Below are 21,572 nucleotides of genomic sequence, written 5' to 3' on the forward strand. Positions count from 1 at the left end.
ATATTACAACAATATGCTATGGAAAAAAATGAAAGTACAAGGGTGAATGAAATATAAACCAGCATTTTTGTTTTAGTCACCTTTTGGTAAATGAAGAGCGGGACAATCACTGCTCATTGTTGGTTTCATTTCTAGTGACTATTCTCAACAGCTAGAACAATGTTGGACTGTTTCTTTAGTTTGAATTGCAATATCAGAGCAAGAGTACTGTCATATGTTGTGCAATGCATTATAGTCAAGTTTCTCACACAGAGGGCATAAAACCATCTGAAATTTTGAAAAGACTGGCAACACAGTTTGAGGACAACAACCTGAGAAAGCCTCAAATGTTCGGAAGACACAAACAGTTTTTAACAGGATGAGAAACAATTGAGAATGCAGCCCACTAATGTCGCCGGAGCAGGATGACTGAGGAGAATATGTGCATTTTTAGCCAGCTCACTAAAGACAGTTGTTGAATACCAGTTGCTGAAGTTGCTGTTGAGGATGGCATAAGCTACGGTAGTGCTCAGGCAATCATTACTAACAACGTTAGGTTTGGAAAAGCATCCAAAGGTGGGTGCTTCACCATCTCACTGCAGAACACCAATTTCATTGTTTCAAGGTTTGTAAATGGGTACTGTCATGCTGCGAAACTGAAAGGAAATATTTTTTGTAACAGACTGTGTCCTATGATGAAATGTGGGTGCATATTACACCCCCGAACCAAAAAGAAAGCACCTTGGAACAGTGCAAAACTGACAAATCTGCACCTCTCAAAGCCAAAAACAGTTTCTGTGTGGGGAAGATTCTTGCAACAGTCTATTTTGATTTTAAAGGTGTTCTTCACATAAATTTTCTCCACTAATGTTGTACTGTGAACACTGCATATTATTGCCAACTTTTGGACTAAACAAAAAATGTGCATATCACCAGAAAACGCACACATTTCCAATCCAGGATGCAACCAGGCTTCAGGATAATGCTCGATACGACACTGCTATCCAAACTCAACAAAATGTCCAGAATTGTTCTGGACCATGCTACAACATCCTTCCTACAGTCCAGACTTATCCCACTGCAATTTTAATTTGTTTGGACCACTAAAGGAAGCAACCTGAGGACACAGATTTGATGAAGTGTTCATGTGCAACTAGCTGTTGTCACAGCCACATTCATTTTACAAAAATAGAACCAAGAAACTGCCTATCCAATGGGAAAAATGTATTTCCCATACAGGATACTACATAAAAAGACAAATTTGTGTGTATGAATTTTTCTGAAGCTTAAACACACTTATAAAAAGAAATTCCGGTTTATATTTGATTAACCCTTGTGATTTTATAGAATTATCATAACTAAAAATAGAGATGGAATGTTTCCTAAAGTAGCAATACAATGACTTTTTGAAACCAATGATGACAATATATTGGAGGTACAACTATTTATGTTTCTGATACACCATATTTTTCTGCATGGTGCACACAAACTCTGACCTATCAGTATTTCTGCTTCTCCCATTGGATGTGGAAGCCGCTCTTTGTCAACGCTGTGACTTCGGTGACTGACGGTTGTGTCTCACGCTTTACTAAGAGTGAAGCCACTGTCCATATTGATCAAGCTGCTGCTCACTCAACAGCTTCCTTTAAGAGACAATCCCAAAATGGTGATGTTTGTCTTAACACTTGCATTTGTTCACATTTCATGAAGCGCACCATAGCTATGTAGTGTTACACAAATGCAATTTAGTTGAGTTCGGCAAGTCTCCCGTGCTACAGGCATCCTTCTTTGACTGTCTGCACATTCCGGTTGATGTATGGCTAACTGTATTACACAGATTATGATAGGCACCCAGCTGACAAAGTCCCACCTCACCTTTCAGAGTACCTAACGGTGCTCATGTTTTTGGAGGAAGACAAAAAACACATTTACACCAAGCCACGATTCTGCTAGTTGTTCTGAAACTTTGTTGGCACGCAGCAGGTATGCCACTGTCTTATTCTCCTCATAGTGTTCCATTTGTTGGACATCTACCTTCTGCTCAAAAGCAAGTCGGATTTGTCACTCATTTTATCTGTTCTCTTAGACTACATCTTCATGACAGGTGAGCTCCATTGGTACGCTTTCTTTGTCAGATATTGCATACACCCCATGGATCAGTGCACGTTGCACATCCTCAAGTTGTTGGCAATAATGGTAGCTGAAAGTGTGCAGGTACAAAGAAGCATGGATGGATTTACTGTACACACTGTGCTCCATAGTACCATCTACTTTGAGCTTGACCAGGACAACTGAAAAAGGTAGTTCAACATTATCTTCCACTTCAATGATGAACTGATGCTGAGTTGCAGTGTTCAAACATTGGAGGAAATACTGAAGCCTTCACAACCATGTAGCCTCATGCCAAATGTGTCATCACAATAGCTACGGACACACATGAATTTCAGTGCACCATTTTTGAGATCTTTCTCTTCAAAATCCTCCATGCATATGTTCAAGCTCTACTGTTAACAGAGGGCAACCCTTGGTGACACCATCTGTTTGTTCACAATCACTATTGAAGAGAAGGAATTTAGATGTGAGAACAAACTGGAAGAGGTTAGTCATTATGGGATTGAGCTTCTCCCCGATCAATTGGAGAGAGTCAGATAGCAGCACCCTGTTGAAAAGGGAGGCATATGAAAACTGATCAGAACGTCCTGGTTACGAAGGGGTAGTTCTTGCAGGTGGTGACCGACATGGACTGAGTTTCTGATGTGTACTTACATTTACTGACCTTGGGCCTTAATACTGCCATTAGAAGTTTGGCTCCTGCTATATAAGTGTGCCTATGTTGCTTACTATAGGCTACAGAGCAGTGTCGGCCATGGCGTGTAAAACTGCATGCTAGTACAATGTGCTGCACGTGTGTGAGTTGAGGCTTGGGTCTGTCATGGACTTTCTTGGTCCTTTTCAGAAATATTTGGTACTGTGCGACATTTCATTCAGCAGTGCAGTTCAGGATTTTTTGGCCGGCACAACATTCTTCAGTTTGGCAGTATTTTGGTCCCATTGCTGTTTTACCATTTGCTATTTGTTTGTGGTATGAAGGAAGTCGACAGGTCTGGTGGCTATATACACAAAAAGTGACAGGCTAGTGATCTATTGTCACCAGCCATTAAAAATGAATGGGAATGACAGAAGAAAAGGATGAGAATTCTCAGTATCTATTACGCAGCTACTTAATCAATGGGTGTTGCAAATTTGCTATAGAACGATATTACAGGTGTGTTGGGGCTTATGGGCGCTCAACATCGAGGTCATCAGTGCCCTGACACACATTAAAAGGAACGAATGTGGACAGACCTAAGAAAACTAAAGCACACACTCAAAGAAAGCAAGAAAAGAAGGAAAATGCTACATACGAAAGTAAAACCTAAGGAAAGGGGAAACATAGCAACAAGAATGTCACAGCAAATTTTTATTGGCTGGCCACTTACATAAAATATGGGAGAGCTTGTCACACAGTGAGCAAATTAAAATCCTCTCCCTAAAATCTTTGTAAAAACATTTGACAGGCCACAGCACTTTAAAACTTTAACCACATTCGTCCGAGTGTTGCCTAAAAGAGATGGCAGGTCCGCTGGCAAGTCAGATATTACAACACCACGCAGAAAGAATTTGATTTAGTTGATGGTGAAAGCGCAAAAACTTGCAATGATCAACAGATGGGATTCACTGCTCTGTTCTTTCGTGCGTGGAGCATGTGATAAAACTGAAGGTACGGACAGTCCATTTTCTGAAATTGCATGCATTATTACACTGTCAGATGCAGCATTTTTTGAGAGAATTGAACAAATAGGATGAAGACTTTATATATTACTGCAAAGTATGTTGTTTAAGTAAAGGGGTATAAACAGAATAATTTTTCAATTTAAAACAGGCTATTGCTGAATTTATATGAATGAAGAAGGAAAGCAGGAATGAAAATTAGAATATCTGGGATGGATAACAGACCTTGCATTTTAAGCAGACCTGACTGCCGACTGTCCACAATAAGAAATTGCAAGGTGAGAAACAACTTATTTCTAATTTAAAAGGAAAATCCATTGTGGAAGAGAGGAGTTCTGACAAAAATCACCGTGTATTTCCCTAAACTTACTCGTGTTAAAGGAAACATGAGTTTTGAAGAACTGATTGTGACTTTGAAAGAATTAAAGGATAGCTTTCTAGATGTTTTGAGGACACTGCCAATCTAACACTTGTTTTATATTTAAATGTCAAGCAGGTGCACTGTGTACTTTGTACACATGTAAAGAATAGCTTTCTTTATGTTACCAAGGTAAACATGTATGAGCAACATCACAATTTTATCTTAGTTTGATTCAACAGTGATATAATAAACTTACATCACATAAGCTAAACTACTGTTTTGTTAAACAATAATAAAATCAACTTTCATTACATCACTCTGTTGCCACGTACAATTGCTACTCCATACTAATGACCCATTTGAACCAGTAAACAGCGCAGTTGCATCATGTCCCAACCAGCCACTTATTCATTAAATAATTATCTCAGACAATTGCCTCATTATGGGAATGTGCTGTTAGTTCATAACCTGGGTCAATTTCTTGCACAAATTGTTTTTTCTTGCATAGCTCACAGTTCATTTTTATTTTGCATTTGATCACTTGGACGTATGACACAGCTAATTACTGTGTTAGCTGAAGCAGTAATGGGGGGAATAGGTATGGGTTCATGTAAAACAACAATGGAACAGTACAAGACAATGTTATTTGTGGTTGGCGCAGTTCATACACAGGTGCGCCCCCTTAAGGGTTACAAGGTTGCATCAGACGCAGCCTCATGAATATAATTCTATTTCTTTCCTGGCACCTACTCTGTGAAAGAAGTATGAGTGCATCAAAGTGGCTTTTATTCAGTATGAATTATTCATAAGACTTTTGTTTTGAAGGATTTTTATATCATTATCACCTGATGTTTTGTCAAGATGAATGGAAGAGACTGCCTGAATGTTAAATAAGAAACAATGTAAATCACAACAATTTTTTAACTAAGGCCAAATGCCCTAAACTGTTTTACAAGAGTTACTTTTGAGTGGTCCCAGATTGGTAGGTAAAAGCTTACTGAATACTGTGAAGCATCGGATGCAACGTCCCCTCGCCAGCATTCAGTAGTAAAATCACAAGAGAACCTCAGTGTTCATGCTGCTGCTCTTGAGTAGTCTGAATGGGCTAATCTTGACTCTTCTGCTGATGAAATTAATTTATTGGCAATTCTTTTACAAGCCAGAGTCTCCCCATATGGGTGGGTTAAAAGCGAATGTTGCTGCATACTTGATTTCACAAATGATTCCCACTGATTTACATACAGAGAACTGTTACATCTACATTGGAAATTTATCCATACATTATTAGAATACAGGGAACTTCTCCCTGTAGTATGTACCTCTTATGGCAAGGAAGAAAGAGAAAAATACTAAAACAACATCTGTAATCAAGTCTCAGTCCCTTTATATAGATAACTAATGAATATGAAACTAAAAAAGCCTGTTTGTGGTGAAAAACTGATTATAGCACAGAGGCACTACCTCAGAGCAAAATACTGATGCCATGTTCTCAGTTGCCTCTACAATAAACAGCACACAAAAAAAGATTTATTGTTCAACAGTACTTTAAAGCTATGAGGCTCATTTTTACACACAGTGTGAAGAAACTTTGCGCTAACACACTTAAAATCATGCAGTCAATCATGGAGATCATTAATACAAATAAACAATCCATCTCTAAAGCAAGATTGTACCCTAATAAACAAGAACGATGTTTACTTGCACTTTGGTCCTCCCTTCTCTGCCACTTTCAGAAAGTCTTCATAGTTAATTAACTGTTCATCATCTGATAAGGGTGGGCTATGATGATTCTCGAGCAGGACCCACAGAGCCTACGACATTTTAAAAATTAACAGATTGCAGGCAATCACATCAGATAAAACCAGCAACAGTTCGAAGAACCAACAAATGTTACATACCTTCAGTTCATTGCTGTTCAACAACTGACGGCCTCTTCGTTGTAGAAACACAGCTCTGGCTTCTTCTCTCAATTTTTGCGCAAGAACATCATCTTGCTTTGGTAGCTGCAAATTTTGGGCAATTATTAAATCACCACATATACTTTTAACGAAATTAAGGTATAAAACAGTAATTACCATGCTCATGAAGTGGTGAGAACGTAAGACTGCACGTTTAGGAGAAAAGTGAAAAAAAAGTCGTGAATGGAACACTGACAAACCTTGCGATAGAACTTCGGTATTACGTCGTAGGACGAATGGTTTTCTTTCGGTTCAGAGCGCCATTCAGTCAGATACTTTCTATACAGCTGCTGTTCCAATTCCTTCAATTTCTCTGGTGATTTCTCTGAACAACAAGTTACATCGTAAAGTAAGGTATTTGGTGTATCAAATATAAGTCAGGATTTACAGACGTACTTTCGTTCTATGAGTTACTTACTATTGCCACTGGATACGCATGCTTGTAAAGCTTCCTTTAAAGAACTCAGTGGATTATCATCCATTATTTCAGCTAAACATAAACGTCAACAAAAGGTACATTTCAAATGATGCGGAATTATGCCAAAGATATACTTAATAGTTACGACCAGAGAGCTAAACTACTAACTAGACTGTGGCTAAACGTCAAAATAATCATCTTGGGGTTGAAGCTCTTTCGTTCCGTGTTTGCTTTAACAATACGTATCTTTTTGGGTAGGGTCCGCCTTTAGCAAAACACAGTTTTGTTTTCTAACCCAAAATGTTTTACTGGAGTTGCAGCATCTTCAGTGGGCTTTCATTTTCCATCTGTTAAAGATAAAGTGTTCTTTGCTTTTTGTATACATGTAGCTATCAGTTTTTAAATCGTGATTACAAATATTTGAGAAAACACATAAATTACGAATTCATAAATTTTTACCACATGGTGTGGTTTTCCTGATGTGTTGTGTTTCTGCAGTGTCCGTTTTGTTCCACAGTTTGTCATCTGCAACCACTTATACCTTAAAGTAGGTAAATTATTTAAGCCAAAATTACAATTTGAAAACTTGTTATTTCTATGCCTGAAATTATTTAATTCTGTCTGTGTGTGTGTGTGTATTTACATAATGTTTCACTTACATTTTCCTTTTAATCATCTTCATCACTGTCAAACACTGACATTCCAAAATTCTTGAAAAAGTAATGTATTGTATAGTAGCTTCACACCTTTGTAAAAATAAAGTTTTAACAAAATGTCAGTTTGGTTTCCAGAAAGGTTTTTCAACGGAAAATGCTGTATATACTTTCACTAATGAAATATTAAATGCTCTGAGTAACCAGAGGTCACCTGTTGGCGTTTTTTTTGTTATCTCTCAAAGGCTTTTGATTGCGTAAATCATGAAATACTTCTAGATAAACTCAAGTACTATGGTATGAATGGGACAGCACTCAAATAGTTTAAATCATACCTAACTGGAAGAGTGCAGAAAGTTGAAATAAGCAGTTCACATAATATGCAAAAAACTGGTGATTTCTCAAACTGGGAAACAAACAGGAATGCAGTGCCACAAGGTTCGGTCTTGGGTCCTCTGCTGTTCTTAGTATATATTAATGACTTGCCATTCTATCTTGACGAAGATGCAAAACTGGAACTTTTTGCTGATGATACAAGTATAGCTATCACACCCAACAGACAAGAATTAACTGCTGAAATTGTAAACGATGTTTTTCAGAAAATGATTAAGTGGTTCTCTGAAAATGGGGTCTCATTAAACTTTGACAAAACACAGTATATACAGTTCCACACAGTAAATGGAATGACACCATTAATAAATATAGACTTCGATCAGAAATCGGTAGCTAAGGTAGAATGTTCAGAATTTCTAGGCGTATGCATTGATGCGGGGTTGAACTGGAAAAAACACACTGAAAATCTGCTGAAACGTTTGAGTTCAGCTACTTATGCAATTAGTGTCAGTGCAAATTTTGGCGATATACATCTCAGTAAATTAGCTTACCACACCTATTTTCATTCTCTGCTTTCGTATGGCATCATATTCTGGGGTAACTCATCATTGAGTAAATGAGTGTTCATTGCACAAAAGCGTGTAATCAGAATAATTGCTGGAGCTCATCCAAGTACATCCTGCAGACACCTATTTAAAGAGCTAGAAATCTTCACTGTAGCCTCACAATATATATATATATATATATATATATATATATATATATATATATATATATATTCACTTATGAAATTTGTTATTAACAATCCAAACGAATTCAAAAATAATAGCAGTGTACATGGCTACAACACTAGGAGAAAGGATAATCTTCACCACTCAAAGTTAAATCTAACTTTGGCTCAGACGGGGGTAAATTATGCTGCCACAAAAGTCTTTGGTCGCTTACCTAATAGCATCAAAAGTGTGGCAGATAGCCATATAGCATTTAAAAGGAAATTAAAAGAATTTCTGAATGGCAAATCCTTCTAATCATTAGATGAATTTTTGGATATAGTAAGCGGGTAATTTCCCCACCCCCAACAAAGAAATTAAAAATACACTACTGGCCATTAAAATTGCTACACCACAAAGAAGACGTGCTACAGATGCGAAATTTAACTGACAGGAAGAAGATGCTATGATATGCAAATGATTAGCTTTCCAGAACATTCACACAAGGTTGGCGCCAGTGGCGACACCTACAACGTGCTGACATGAGGAAAGTTTCCAACCGATTTCCCAAACACAAACAGCAGTTGACTGGCGTTGCCTGGTGAAACATTGCTGTGATGCCTCGTGTAAACAGGAGAAATGCATACCATCACTTTGATAAAGGTCGGATTGTAGCCTATCGCGACTGCGGTTTATCGTATCGCGACATTGCTGCTCGCGTTGGTCGAGATCCAATGACTGTTAGCAGGATATGGAATCAGTGGGTTCAGGAGGGTACTATGGAACACCGTGCTGGATCCCAATGGCCTCGTATCACTAGCAGTCGAGATGACAGCCATCTTATCCTCATGGCTGTAATGGATCGTGCAGCCATGTCTCGATCTCTGAGTCAACAGATGGGGACGTTTGCAAGACAACAACCATCTACACAAACAGTTCGATGACGTTTGCGGCAGCATGGACTATCAGCTCGGAGACTATGGCTGCGGTTACCCTTGATGCTGCATCACAGACAGGAGTGCCTGCGATGGTGTACTCAACGATGAACCTGGGTGCACGAATGGCAAAATGTCATTTTTTCGGATCAATCCAGTTTCTGTTTACAGCAGCATGATGGTCGCATCCGTGTTTGGCAACATTGCGGTGAATGCACATTGGAAGCGTATATTCGTTATCACCATACTGGTGTATCACCTGGCGTGATGGTATGGGGTGCCATTGGTTTCATGTCTCGGTCACCTCTTGTTCGCATTGATGGCGCTTTGAACAGTGGACGTTAAATTTCAGATGTGTTACTACCCGTGGCTCTACCCTTCATTCGATCCCCGCAAATCCCTACATTTCAGCAGGATAATGCACGACCGCATGTTGCAGGCCCTTTACAGGCCTTTCTGGATACAGAAAATGTTCGACTGCTGCCCTGGCCAGCACATTCTCCAGATCTCTCACCAATTGAAAACGTCTGGTCAATGGTGGCTGAACAACTGGCTCATCACAATATGCCAGTTACTATTCTTGATGAACTGTGGTATCGTGCTGAAGTTGCATGGGCAGATGTACCTGTACACGCCATCCAAGCTCTGTTTGACTCAACGTCCAGGCGCATCAAGGCTGTTATTACGGCCAGAGGTGGTTGTTCTGGGTACTGATTTCTCAGGATCTATGCATCCAAATTGCGTGAAAATGTAATCACATGTCAGGTCTAGTATAATATATTTGTCCAATGAGTACCTGTTTATCATCTACATTTCTTCTTGGTGTACCAATTTTAATGGTCAGTAGTGTATTAAGTGTCATGTAATATCTTGTATAGACACCTTTTATTAACCTGACATGTTCCACATCAATACGAAGTGTCGTATTCATGATCTATGGAACAAGTACTAATCTAATCTATATATTGAGTTGCCAGTGTCACTCTCACTGTAACTGTTTCACTGCTTTACTAGCTATAAAAACAAACATGGTGGGCAGTGGAACAATTGAAAGTGTAAAAACAAGATGGCTGATAGTGGAACAGTTGTAGGTGTTCCTTTTTAATACTAGATACACAGAACACATTAAAAAGTAACAGCTGTCATTTCACATTTGCTGAACATCTCATGGACAAGAAACATAACCCAACAGACATCAATATGGATTTGAAAATTCTCCAATGCAGCAACAGCCCCCCCCCCCCCCACAAAAACTAATAATTGAAGAAAATTATCGGATACAAAAAGCCATAGTGGAAGGCAAACAAGTGATAACCAACCTATAGAGCTCTCACCTCCCCCCCCCCCCAAACCATCCCAGCCCCCCACACACAAAAATAATAAAAAAATAAAAATAAAAAAAGAAAGAAATCCCTAAATCTACTGCCATACTCTCTCTCTCTCTCTCTCTCTCTCTCTCTCTCTCTCTCTCTCTCTCTCCCTCTCCCTCTCCCTCTCCCTTTTCACACACACACACACACACACACACACACACACACACACACACACACAAGCACACACACACACACACACACACACACACTCAAAAGCAAAAAGAAAAAAATCACAGACACCTCTGAAAGATTCAGAACAACCGCCAGGAACACCTTCAACTGTTCCACTGTCAGCCATCTTGTTTTTACACCTTCAATTCTTCCACTGCCCGCCATGTTTGTTTTTACATCTGATAAAGCAGTGAAACAGTTACAGTGAGAGTGACAGTGGCATCTCAATATATAGTGTTTGAAAGTGATGAAGATGATTAAAAGGAAAATGTAAGTGAAACATTATGTAAATAGACACACACACACACACACACACACACACACACACACACACACACACACACATACACATAGAATTAAATAATTTCAGGCATAGAAATAACAAGTTTTCAAATCGTAATTTTGGCTTAAACAATTTATCTACTTTGAGGTATAAGTGGTTTCAGTTGACAAACTGTGGAACAAAATGGTCACTGTAGAAACACAACACATCAGAAAAACCACACCATGTGATAAAAAGGTATGAATTAATAATTTATGTGTTTTTTTCAAATATTTGTAATTACGATTTAAAAAGTAATAGCTACATGTTTACAAACAGCAAGGAAGACCCTTTGACTTTAACAGATGGAAAATAAAACCCCACTGAAGATGTTGGAACTGCAGTGAAACATGTTTGGGTTAAAACACAAAATTGCGTTTCGCTAAAGGCGCACCCTATCCAAAAACATACCTAAATTTCAAAGTTTACATCTACGAAGCTATCGACAAAAAGGAAAATCTTAAAGGCCAGGTCACAAACTGACCTCCACGTCAAGGTGTACTCACACTCACTACGTTTACGTGCGACACATCTTCCGAAATACGAAAACCAAATGTCGGGAACCGTTTTTGGCTATCGTGTTTACATGTTAAGGTCTGAACCGGGTTTTCTACCCCAGTTAAATATGGCGCCTGGGAAACAAGTGACGCAGTTTATGATTTAATCAGTACAATCACTATTTCTCTTCAATCAGTCTAGGTGTAAACAGCTTCAGTCTAATACTTCTACTCATCCTTCACTGCACAAAAAGCCACTCCGCCCATATTAGCCGAAAATTTTTAAAAAGAATACGATACCTGACAGCGTAAGAACGTTTCAAAACCGGTTGCGTTTTCATGGGAACGACAATAGGATGCGGAATTGAAAATTCGACAACCAGAAGCGGATTTCCAGAATCGATCTTTAAAGCCCTTTCCACACGAGACATATGAGCTTGCAAGATTACCCATGACGCACCATTTCCGCCAGCATCTAACGTGTAGACGGACCCACCTGCACGAGATTCAGGCGTACGATCGCTAGAAGGCGGAATAGCATGGATCCTATTCTCATGCATATGTAGGTGCTTCGCAGATGTGTAGACCTCCAAGTGGAGAGCGCAACTGACGAACAGCGCGAAGTTCTTTGTGAATTGTGTCTCCTGCTCAACGAAACGTTGTAGTTCGTTCATCTTAAAAATAGTTAAGGGTGGAACATCTGCTATAAGCGTTCACTGGATTTTAACCGATAACACGCTTGTATTAGTAATTGAATGTAAACCAGTGGTCTGGATCTATCTGGAACTGCTCTTAAGAAAAATGTTCTTGTTCACTCGCATAAGAGCCATAAAGTTCCCTCTCATCAAAGGAAAAACGTGAGTTAATCTAGTAAATTAATACTGGCAACAGAAAAGCAACATTTCTGTTGGTTTGTCCATGATTTCTAGCTTTTATAGTGAGGTCGTTTACACTTGTAAGTGACTTACTTTCACATAAACTGCACGAAAACAACTAAATACAGCGTCACAGTGTCTGTCTGAAATACAGTTAAATATAGTAATCATTACAAAAGGACATAGAATACTTTATAGTCGCGAAGAGTAAATTTAAGCCGTTGGTTCACTTGCTGGGAGTTGATAACAAAAACAGTAGACCCGTAGAGCAGACGACTAGACAGGCATGTATTGTGTAAACGCTATTTTGTTGCTGAACCGTCTGTCGGGTGGAGCACTGCAGCAGATGGCGATTTTGTTGTTCATGTGGCACATCCTGTGTAAAATGGGCTTAAGTATTTACATTTCAGTCAGCTACAGCTTATCTCTGTTCACTGAAGAGATTCAACGAAGTCGTTAGGCAATAACTTTTTATTTTCAAGCTCAAACACCATGAACTCGAAAATCTGAGTCAATATGAAGATTAGTAATAAAAATCAAAGAGTGAAGAAGATTGTCCGTGCCCTCGTCGCCACAGAATAATGCTATGCTTCACTGTGCATTCGCAGATGTTCTTCTGGCGACTCTCAGAAACGCCCCCCACCCCACCCCTCGCACTGAAGAGCAGAGGAGGAGGAGGAGATTACTGTTTAACGTCCCGTCGACAACGAAGTCATTAGAGGCGGAACACAAGCTCGGATTAGGGAAGGATGGGGAAGGAAATCGGCTGTGCCCTTTCTAAGGAACCATCCCGGCATTTGCCTGAAGCGATTTAGGGAAATCACGGAAAACCTGAATCAGGATGGCCAGATGTGGGATTGAACCATTGTCCTTCCGAATGCGAGTCCAGTGTGCTAACCACTGCGTGAAGAGCAGACATCCGGCATTTATATCACCTGGTGCCCAGCTCTCGTAGGTAGTAAAGGTGTTGCTTGAATTTCTTCAGCCTCTGTTATTGGTAGTGACGGTACCACCTCATCTTGTGGTACCGAGGTGGTGTTGTCCATGTCCAGTAGTGCAGAAGATGACACTTTGTGTTGCCACGTATGTCCTCTTCAGTCGGTAATATATGTGCAGGTCTGACCCATTCCAACAATACTACTTGGGTCGTCCCATTTTTATCTATATGCCTATATAGGAAATCAGTTATAGTTACCAATTCCAATATTAGCAACTTTTTCACAGAAGAAATTAATCAATGGAAATATTAAAACAAACCACTGTGAACACACATTATAAAAATGCAGAATTTGCATATCTTGGAATCAACGAAAGAATTCACCTGTGCAGGACAAAGCTACTAATACAACTCAAAAGACATTATTGTTAAGTAGTAAAGAAAACATTTCAAAAAATGAAAATCTATAAAAAACATCACTGCACACCTGAAATACAAAATCACAAAAATGACAAACCTTGGAATCTGTACCTAGGCTACACATAACTCACACCAGCTACAATGGCTCGAAAATGAAAACCATAGCATGTGTACCTCAGGAACGAAAGTGAAACTGACAGAAGTATAGCAGAAACATTGAAATGGAAAAAAGAAAATGGCTACATATGAAGAAGCTTACCACTTATGAACTCCCAGAGGAGCTGAACATTGAAGCTGACAAGGAGAGCAAAATAGAACATTACAAGGAATAAGAATGGTATGAGGTCAAACTACAACAAAATATGCAAAAGCCAAAATAATTACTTAAAAATTAATAAGAAACGCTAAATGCCAGGCACAAAGGAGGTGCCACTCAAATTAGTTCTTCCCCACCATCCTCCCCCACCTGGCTACAAAATTTTAAAATGGAAAACACAAAGAATATCACAAATCAGAGACAGAAACCTACACATACAACTAACCTCTTGCCCTATCATTGTACTCAAAAAATATTAAAACAACAGAAAAACGTCCCACCACAGAGAAACCAAAAAATGCCACAAATCCACAGATCATAGTAACGGAAAGAAAAGCAACAGAAAACAAGAAAAATCCACTGACACCTAATTAACAAAACAAAGCTTGTACAGTTTGCTGATTACGCTCATAAATGCTAAAAATACACAATAACCTTAAGAAATACTCTTCCTCCAACACTATTCAACCAAATGGCCTTGCAACACTGAAATCCATCTCCTTCTCCGTTCTGCAACAGATGTTACAGCCCCCCCCCCCCAACGCCTCTCAATTGCATTTGTACATGACCCCATCTCATAATCTTTACACTGAATGTCATGATTTACAACCAAACTACGATGACCCATGTGACCCAACTCTTGTATCAAGCAAGCCCATCTGACATTACTACTGAACCTTCATCGACATATTCTTCAATTAAAGATATTAACACTTTTTTGATACGATTTCGATCCACCCTATAGAATCAGAACCAGCTGCCACGCAGGATTAGCCGAGCGGTCTAAGGTGCTGCAGTCACGGACTGGGCAGCTGGTCCTGGTGGAGATTCGAGTCCTCCATTGGGCATGAGTGTGTGTGTTTGTCCTTAGGATAATTTAGGTTAAGTAGTGTATAAGCTTAGGGACTGATGACCATAGCAGTTAAGTCCCATAAGATTTCACACACATCTGAACATTTTTGAGAACCAGTTACCTACAGTGCCATACACAATCCCTGTTTCGTGCATAGCGGATTCAGCGGAATATTCAAAGCAAAAATAGGAAGGTAACATGACTATTATTTCTAAATTCAGCCTCGATGTTTCGAACTAGGTCCTTCTACAGATAGAACTCCATATATTACTTCCTCTACATCTCCACATGTATTTATCAGATGTTCTTGAAGCAGGAATCTTTGTCAGCACCATGTAATTTCCACTAGCAAAATTCACTGGTAACACCCAGTGACTGTAAAAGTGTGGTAGTAGATTGTTGTTGTTGTGGTCTTCAGTCCTGAGACTGGTCTGATGCAGCTCTCCATGCTACTCTATCCTGTGCAAGCTTCTTCATCTCCCAGTACCTACTGCAACCTACATCCTTCTGAATCTGCTTAGTGTATTGATCTCTTGGTCTCCCTCTACGATTTTTACCCTCCACGCTGCCCTCCAATTAAGAATTCTATCAAGGAAAATTTTCGCACGATTGCTGAAGAATGGGATACAACCATCGGATTTGATCAATGACGTCAGCTGTTACCACAGGTGATGTAGTGCTCAGATTTAACAGCAAAGACGAATGTTGAGAAACAAAAGAATGCAGGACAGAGCAAACAGGTGATGGACATAGTAGTAGTAGTAGTAGTAGTAGTAGTAGTAGCTTTATTCATCCTTGGATCTTTTCACAATGATATAGGACATGTCAAAGTATTTACAAATTTAGATCAATTTAAAGTAAGCTTATTTGTATACACATATATTTACAGACTTCCAGTTCGAGACAATCACTAGACTTACTCCTGCTATACAACACTTTTTTTTACAAATAACTTATTAAATAATGTAATGCCACACTGTTCACTCATATCTCACTATCAGTCACTGCACACACTATACACACATTGTTTCATAACGCTTCACTCACTACACACACACACACACACACACACACACACACACACACACACACACACGGATAAGTATTTCTAGAATGGAAAAAAAGAAAAAGAATGAAGAAAACATAAAGTGAAGGTGTTATGTGGAATATTGGATATTTTATAATCGTTATTATTATTATTTATTTGTATAACTTTTTTATCAGACCCCTACTCTGTTTTAGCTAAATAATCCGTCATTGTATAAAATGTATTGCATAACAGGTACTTTTTAGATGCCTTTTTAAATAAATGTATTTTTGCAATTTCTTTAATCTCTTTTGGTAATTTATTGTACAGTTTTATTCCTTGGTACGAAATGTTGTTTTGAGTTTTATGATTATTTTTTCTTGGTAAATGTAAGTTGAGTGTATCTCTTGTAGCATGGTAATGGACAGAGCTGTTTGTGCAGTAATTACCAATGTTATTTTTGGTGTGTGCAACTGACTGGTAAATGTATTCACATGGAGCAGCTAAAATCCCCAATGTTTTGAACAGATCTTTACAATGACCGCAACTAGTATTTTTGGTTATTATTCATATTGCTATTTTCTGGAGTTTGAAAATTGTGTTCATATTTTGTGCGTTTTTTCCCCAAAAACAATACCATAGCTAAGAGTTGAGTGTACATATGAATAATATGTAATTAAAAGACACTGCATGTTACACACTGATGATAGGATTCTAAGCGCATAACATACTGATGACATTCTGTTTGCAAGTACCCTTGTGTGTTCACATCACTTCAACTAAGAATCAATATTCATTCCTAGAAATTTTGCGTTTGTTACACAGTCTATAGAGGTGCCATCTACATTTAATTTAACAGCGTCATTTTTCCTCTTCAAACTGAAATTGATGGCATTAGTTTTCTTAATGTTCAATGCCACTTTATTGCTTATTGACCAATCATAAACTTTCTTGAGAGTTTCATTTGCCTTCTGGGCAAGGAGTTCTCCTGTTATCTGAGTGACTATAATATTGCTGTCATCAGTGAAGAGAATTTTCTCACCATGAGTAACCGTACTGGGGAAGTCATTGATGTATATCAGGAACAGTATTGGTCCTAATATTCTGCCTTGTGGAACTCCTATATTAATGTAGTTTGGTTCTGCTAAGTGTTTTACTAAATGTTTAGATCTATTTGAAGTATGTATTATCTCTGCTCTTTGTACCCTATCTGTTAGGTATAACCAAAACCAGTCATTAGCTACCCCTCTTATTCCTAATGCTTATAATTTTATAATTTATTAACAGAATCTTGTGGTCGGCTTTATCAGACACCTTAGAACGATCCAAAAATATGCCTGTGACACACTCAGCTTTATCAAGAGTATCAAGTACAGCTTTAGTGAATTCTACTGTGGCTGACTCTGTAGTTTTCCCACTTCGGAAACCAAACTGTGATTTTCTTAAGAGATTGTATTTATTCAGGTAATTCATTAATCTGTCTTTCGTAATTGCTTCTATCATTTTTGAGTATGGTGAAATGGGAAATGGGCTGGTAATTTTCTGTGTCTTCTGCATTACCTTTCTTAAGCAAAGGTACAACACTTGCCTGTTTTAACTGCTCTGGAAATGTCCCTGATGTGAAGGATTCATTTGTTATATTTGTTAAGGGGCCATGTATAATCCTTATGCATTGTATCAGTACACACATTGGTACTTCATCTAAGCCTACTGACTTTTTATTTTTTGAACAGTTTTATTGACTTCATTCTCTGTGGTTGGAGGTAACATCATTGTATTTAGTGCAACATCATTTAAAGGTGTTATATTTGTTTAGGGGAATTGTTGCTGTAACTTCTCTGCAATACTTGAAAAATGCTCGTTTACATAGTTTGCTAAGTGTTGTGGATCATTTATTATCTTATCCTTGTCCCTTAGCAGTACGTTATTCTGCATTTGTTTGCCTCTCCCCGTTTACTTTTTTATAACATCCCTCACTGCTTTGCTTTTATTCTCTGCATTACATATTATTTTGTCATTAAATGACTTTTTTGCAGCAATCAGCACCTTCCTATAGATCTTTTTGTATGTATGATAAAAATTTAAGAATTCTGGATCACTGCGAATCTTTTTCATGGAACTGAGGTGTTACAGTGTTTGGGAGGACTTCTTAATATCTGCTGTTATCCATCTGCTTTTGTGAGATGTTGATACAGACATGCATACTTTTGGAAATGCCTTTTCAAAATTCAATTTAAACAATGTGGAGAATTTAGGGAATTTCATATTCACATTGGTTTCCTTATACACTTCATCCCAGCTTTGTTTTTCTAGTTCTTTTGAAAAATCTTTTATTTTGATTTCTGACATGTCGTTTGTATGCTTGTAGTTTAGGGAATGATTTGATGCCTGATTTTACTGTTGTTATTTGACAGAGATGGTCTCATAGTCCGAGATCTTTTATAGCTACATCACATATATCAGGTACAATCATATTTCGAACACAGTGTTAATTGTATCTCTTCTTTGAGACCTAGTGTCCTATTCTTCAGTTAACCTATATAGCTCAACTGAAGAATGGTATACTAGTTGTGGTGTCACCGCCAGACACCACACTTGCTAGGTGGTAGCTTTAAATCGGCCGCGGTCCATTAGTACATGTCGGACCCGCGTGTCACCACTGTCAGTGATCGCAGACCGAGCGCCACCACACGGCAGGTCTCGAGAGACGCACTAGCACTCGCCCCAGTTGTACGGACGACGTAGCTAGCGATGCACACTGACGAAGCCTCGCTCATTTGCAGAGCAGATAGCTAGAATAGCCTTCAGCTAAGTCAATGGCTATGACCTAGCAAGGCGCCATAGCAATTGATAGTTATCGTATGAAGCATGTCTCATCAAGAACGATGTACCACAATGATGGATTAAAGTTAAGTATTCCAGTAGCTACGTACTTTTCTTTATAGCATTCATTATGTATCCCGTTTCAGACCTCACGCCAATCTGCGTGAGCGTAACGCGTGCCTTTCGGCTACTTCCGAGTGGCATAGCTGTCTTACTACGCCACAACACTAGTGCAAAAAAGAAAGCCAAAAGGGACAGAAGTAACATTAGCATGAGGTGCCTCAGTTGACATATATGAGTTATGTCCTGAACTTCATCTGATCTTTATAGGTCATCTGAAGTACGAGATACATATTTTCATGGTACAGGGTACAAATTTAACGTATGTCGACTTTTTCGCCTTCGCTAGCACTGTTATCCTATTCTTCAGTTGACCTACAAAAGTCAACTGAAGCATTAGATATAAATTTTACAGGTCTTGATTTTTTGGCCTCTGCTACTACCAGCATCCTATTCTTCAGCTGACACTAGTACTAACGAAGTTGAAAATACCAACACACGTAAAATTCGTATCCCAAACTTCAGTTGACCTATATATGTCAACTGAGGAATAGGATACACCTCCAAAAGTACTAGTATCAAGTGAAAAATACCATAGTGATAATAGTGCTAGCGAAGGCGAAAAATAGAGACAACCATAAAATTTGTATTCTGAACTGCAGTTGACAAATCCTGCTTCAAGTCTTGCATATTCATAGGAATGTACAAATCCATACCTACAAACAAAAATCAAAAAGTAAAAGCTGTAAAGAATGAAAAACAATTCTTCCAAAATATCTCAAACTCACTAAGAACGAAAATAAGTATTGAATGTATTGGAATGAACAAATAATTTAATACAAGTGACAAAAATCGTACACAATATCTAGCCCTGTCTTTTATAAGCACTTTCATTTATTTCGTTTTACAATGATGACGCTTTGCCACAGAAGATAACCGATTTATTATCTATGGCTCGAAAATTAATATCTATGAGTAAACTATGACATCATTGATTGAAGCTGATGGGTTGTATCCCATCCTTCAGTTGACCTGTTTTCACTGAGGCACCTCATCCGTAATGCAGAAGCAATTGTGTGTGAAATTGTGATCTTACAAATCTTGAATAGTTTCAACAACCAAAGATACTGAAAACAAATTATGGTAAGAAAACAAAAAGTTGTACATCAAATTTTTAATATAGTCACATAACGAATAAATCCAGAGAAAACATTAACATTCACAGCTACAGTTTGCAACATAAAAAAAATAATCTGTTGGTCCGTTGGCTTGTTAGGTATTAGTCAATGTCAATGAAATTCACCAACAGCACTATAATTTAAGATGTAATTTTATTTTATTTTGAAGGCTACCAGTTTCAGCATTTCATTATGTCATCTTCAGGCCCCTGCATAAAAAAGAGTATATACATAATGTACATCTGGGTGTACAATGCAAGCTTACAGAAAGTAATGGGTAACCAGAGTAGTGCTTAAAGCTTGAAAATGAAAGTAATGGCGTTAAACCAAACTCTGTGTACATACAGCATAATAGACTGAAACATGTTTATATATTTGTTAGTCATAAACCATTTCACAGCTCAGATTTACAAGAGAACATGCAAAAAATTAAAACGATCAGAACCAGACAGCATACAATCAGGATATCCATTGAATATATATGTATTTACAAAATCCTATAAAATTCTTACACATGGGGAAACTCCTAGTATATATGAGGAGCGATCTTCATTTAGAGTTAAATGTCACACAGTAATTTATGAAGTACAATAGTACGTAGATTTACAGCCTGGGTACTATCACAACTGGTAATATAATTAGTTGTCACAGCATCAAGAAACAACCTGATGCAAAACCCAATGGCAGTCGACATATCAAGAGAAAAAGAGCATGCAAAGGCCATGCTAAGAATATTCACAAATATTTTGTGGACCTAGGTTATACATCAAATCGAAAGAAAAAGATAAGATTTGGTTTCCTTTGTATCACTTAACAGCTCGGCATTAGCACAGTGAAACAAACCAACAAGGATCTCAGATCCTACATAACCAAGGGGAGTCCTCCAAGTTCTCAGCCAACAATGTCATATTATTTCCCTTGGAGTGTAAGACAATACCCTAACGACCTATCTATAGATGATGAACCATTGTCTTTTTAATTTAGCTGATGAATTTGGCCCATCAGTGTCTAGTCATAAGTCATTTCTGGTACTTTTTTTAGTAAATTTCATCTTGTTACTTTGTTTTTTTTTATGTGGAAGATAGGTGTTAGTTTTGTTCTGCAATATTTATGTACCTCTACATTAATTTAAGCCTTTACATGTCTGATCATTATGTTTCTGACAACTAAACAAAATAACATAAGAAATTATGGCATTTCTCAAAGCTCATGGGTGGAATCTGACACTAGAATTGACCTTTTCATAGCATCACATGTGTACATGACTGTAGATCTTTGTGCACAAACTTAGTTACCACCCCACATCTCTAGACAGTGGATGGGCGAAGTGTGGCCATATGCTCGTCTACCATTTGGAGTACATACGTCAATTCGGCCTGTCGTGTCCCAGTTTGATCAACAAAGAATTCAGCGAGCAGTCATAAGAGTTCACCATAAACCAATTCTGCAGTGGATGCTTCTAAATACGCTTTTAATGATGTATGAAGGCCCAACCAAACCAGTGGTAAAGCTGATGGTCAAGATTGAGTGTGGCACATTAAGGTGGCTTTTAACATCCTATGCCAGCATTCCACCATTCTAGTGCTTGTCGGGTGGTACACT

General features: G+C 38.3%; 1 protein-coding gene across 3 annotated transcripts in view; it reads right to left on the minus strand.

The window, feature by feature from the left end:
- LOC124802717 (serine/threonine-protein phosphatase 2A regulatory subunit B'' subunit gamma-like) overlaps positions 1 to 6,629 on the minus strand; it is a 60,363-nt gene extending 53,734 nt beyond the window's left edge. For 2 of the 3 annotated variants that reach the window (XM_047263685.1, XM_047263683.1), the window contains exons 1-4: positions 6,488 to 6,629; positions 6,270 to 6,394; positions 6,010 to 6,114; positions 5,810 to 5,922 (exon numbers count right to left, since the gene is read on the minus strand). In XM_047263685.1, coding sequence (XP_047119641.1) covers positions 5,810 to 5,922; positions 6,010 to 6,114; positions 6,270 to 6,394; positions 6,488 to 6,551 — 407 coding nt within the window. In that variant the 5' untranslated portion in view covers positions 6,552 to 6,629. Of the gene's footprint in view, positions 1 to 5,809; positions 5,923 to 6,009; positions 6,115 to 6,269; positions 6,400 to 6,487 lie in introns of all 3 variants that reach the window. The other variant, XM_047263684.1, reaches the window with a different exon arrangement.
- Between the last annotated feature and the right edge of the window lie 14,943 nt (positions 6,630 to 21,572).

Source organism: Schistocerca piceifrons, chromosome 6 (assembly GCF_021461385.2).
Source record: "Schistocerca piceifrons isolate TAMUIC-IGC-003096 chromosome 6, iqSchPice1.1, whole genome shotgun sequence".
NCBI lineage: Eukaryota > Metazoa > Arthropoda > Insecta > Orthoptera > Acrididae > Schistocerca > Schistocerca piceifrons.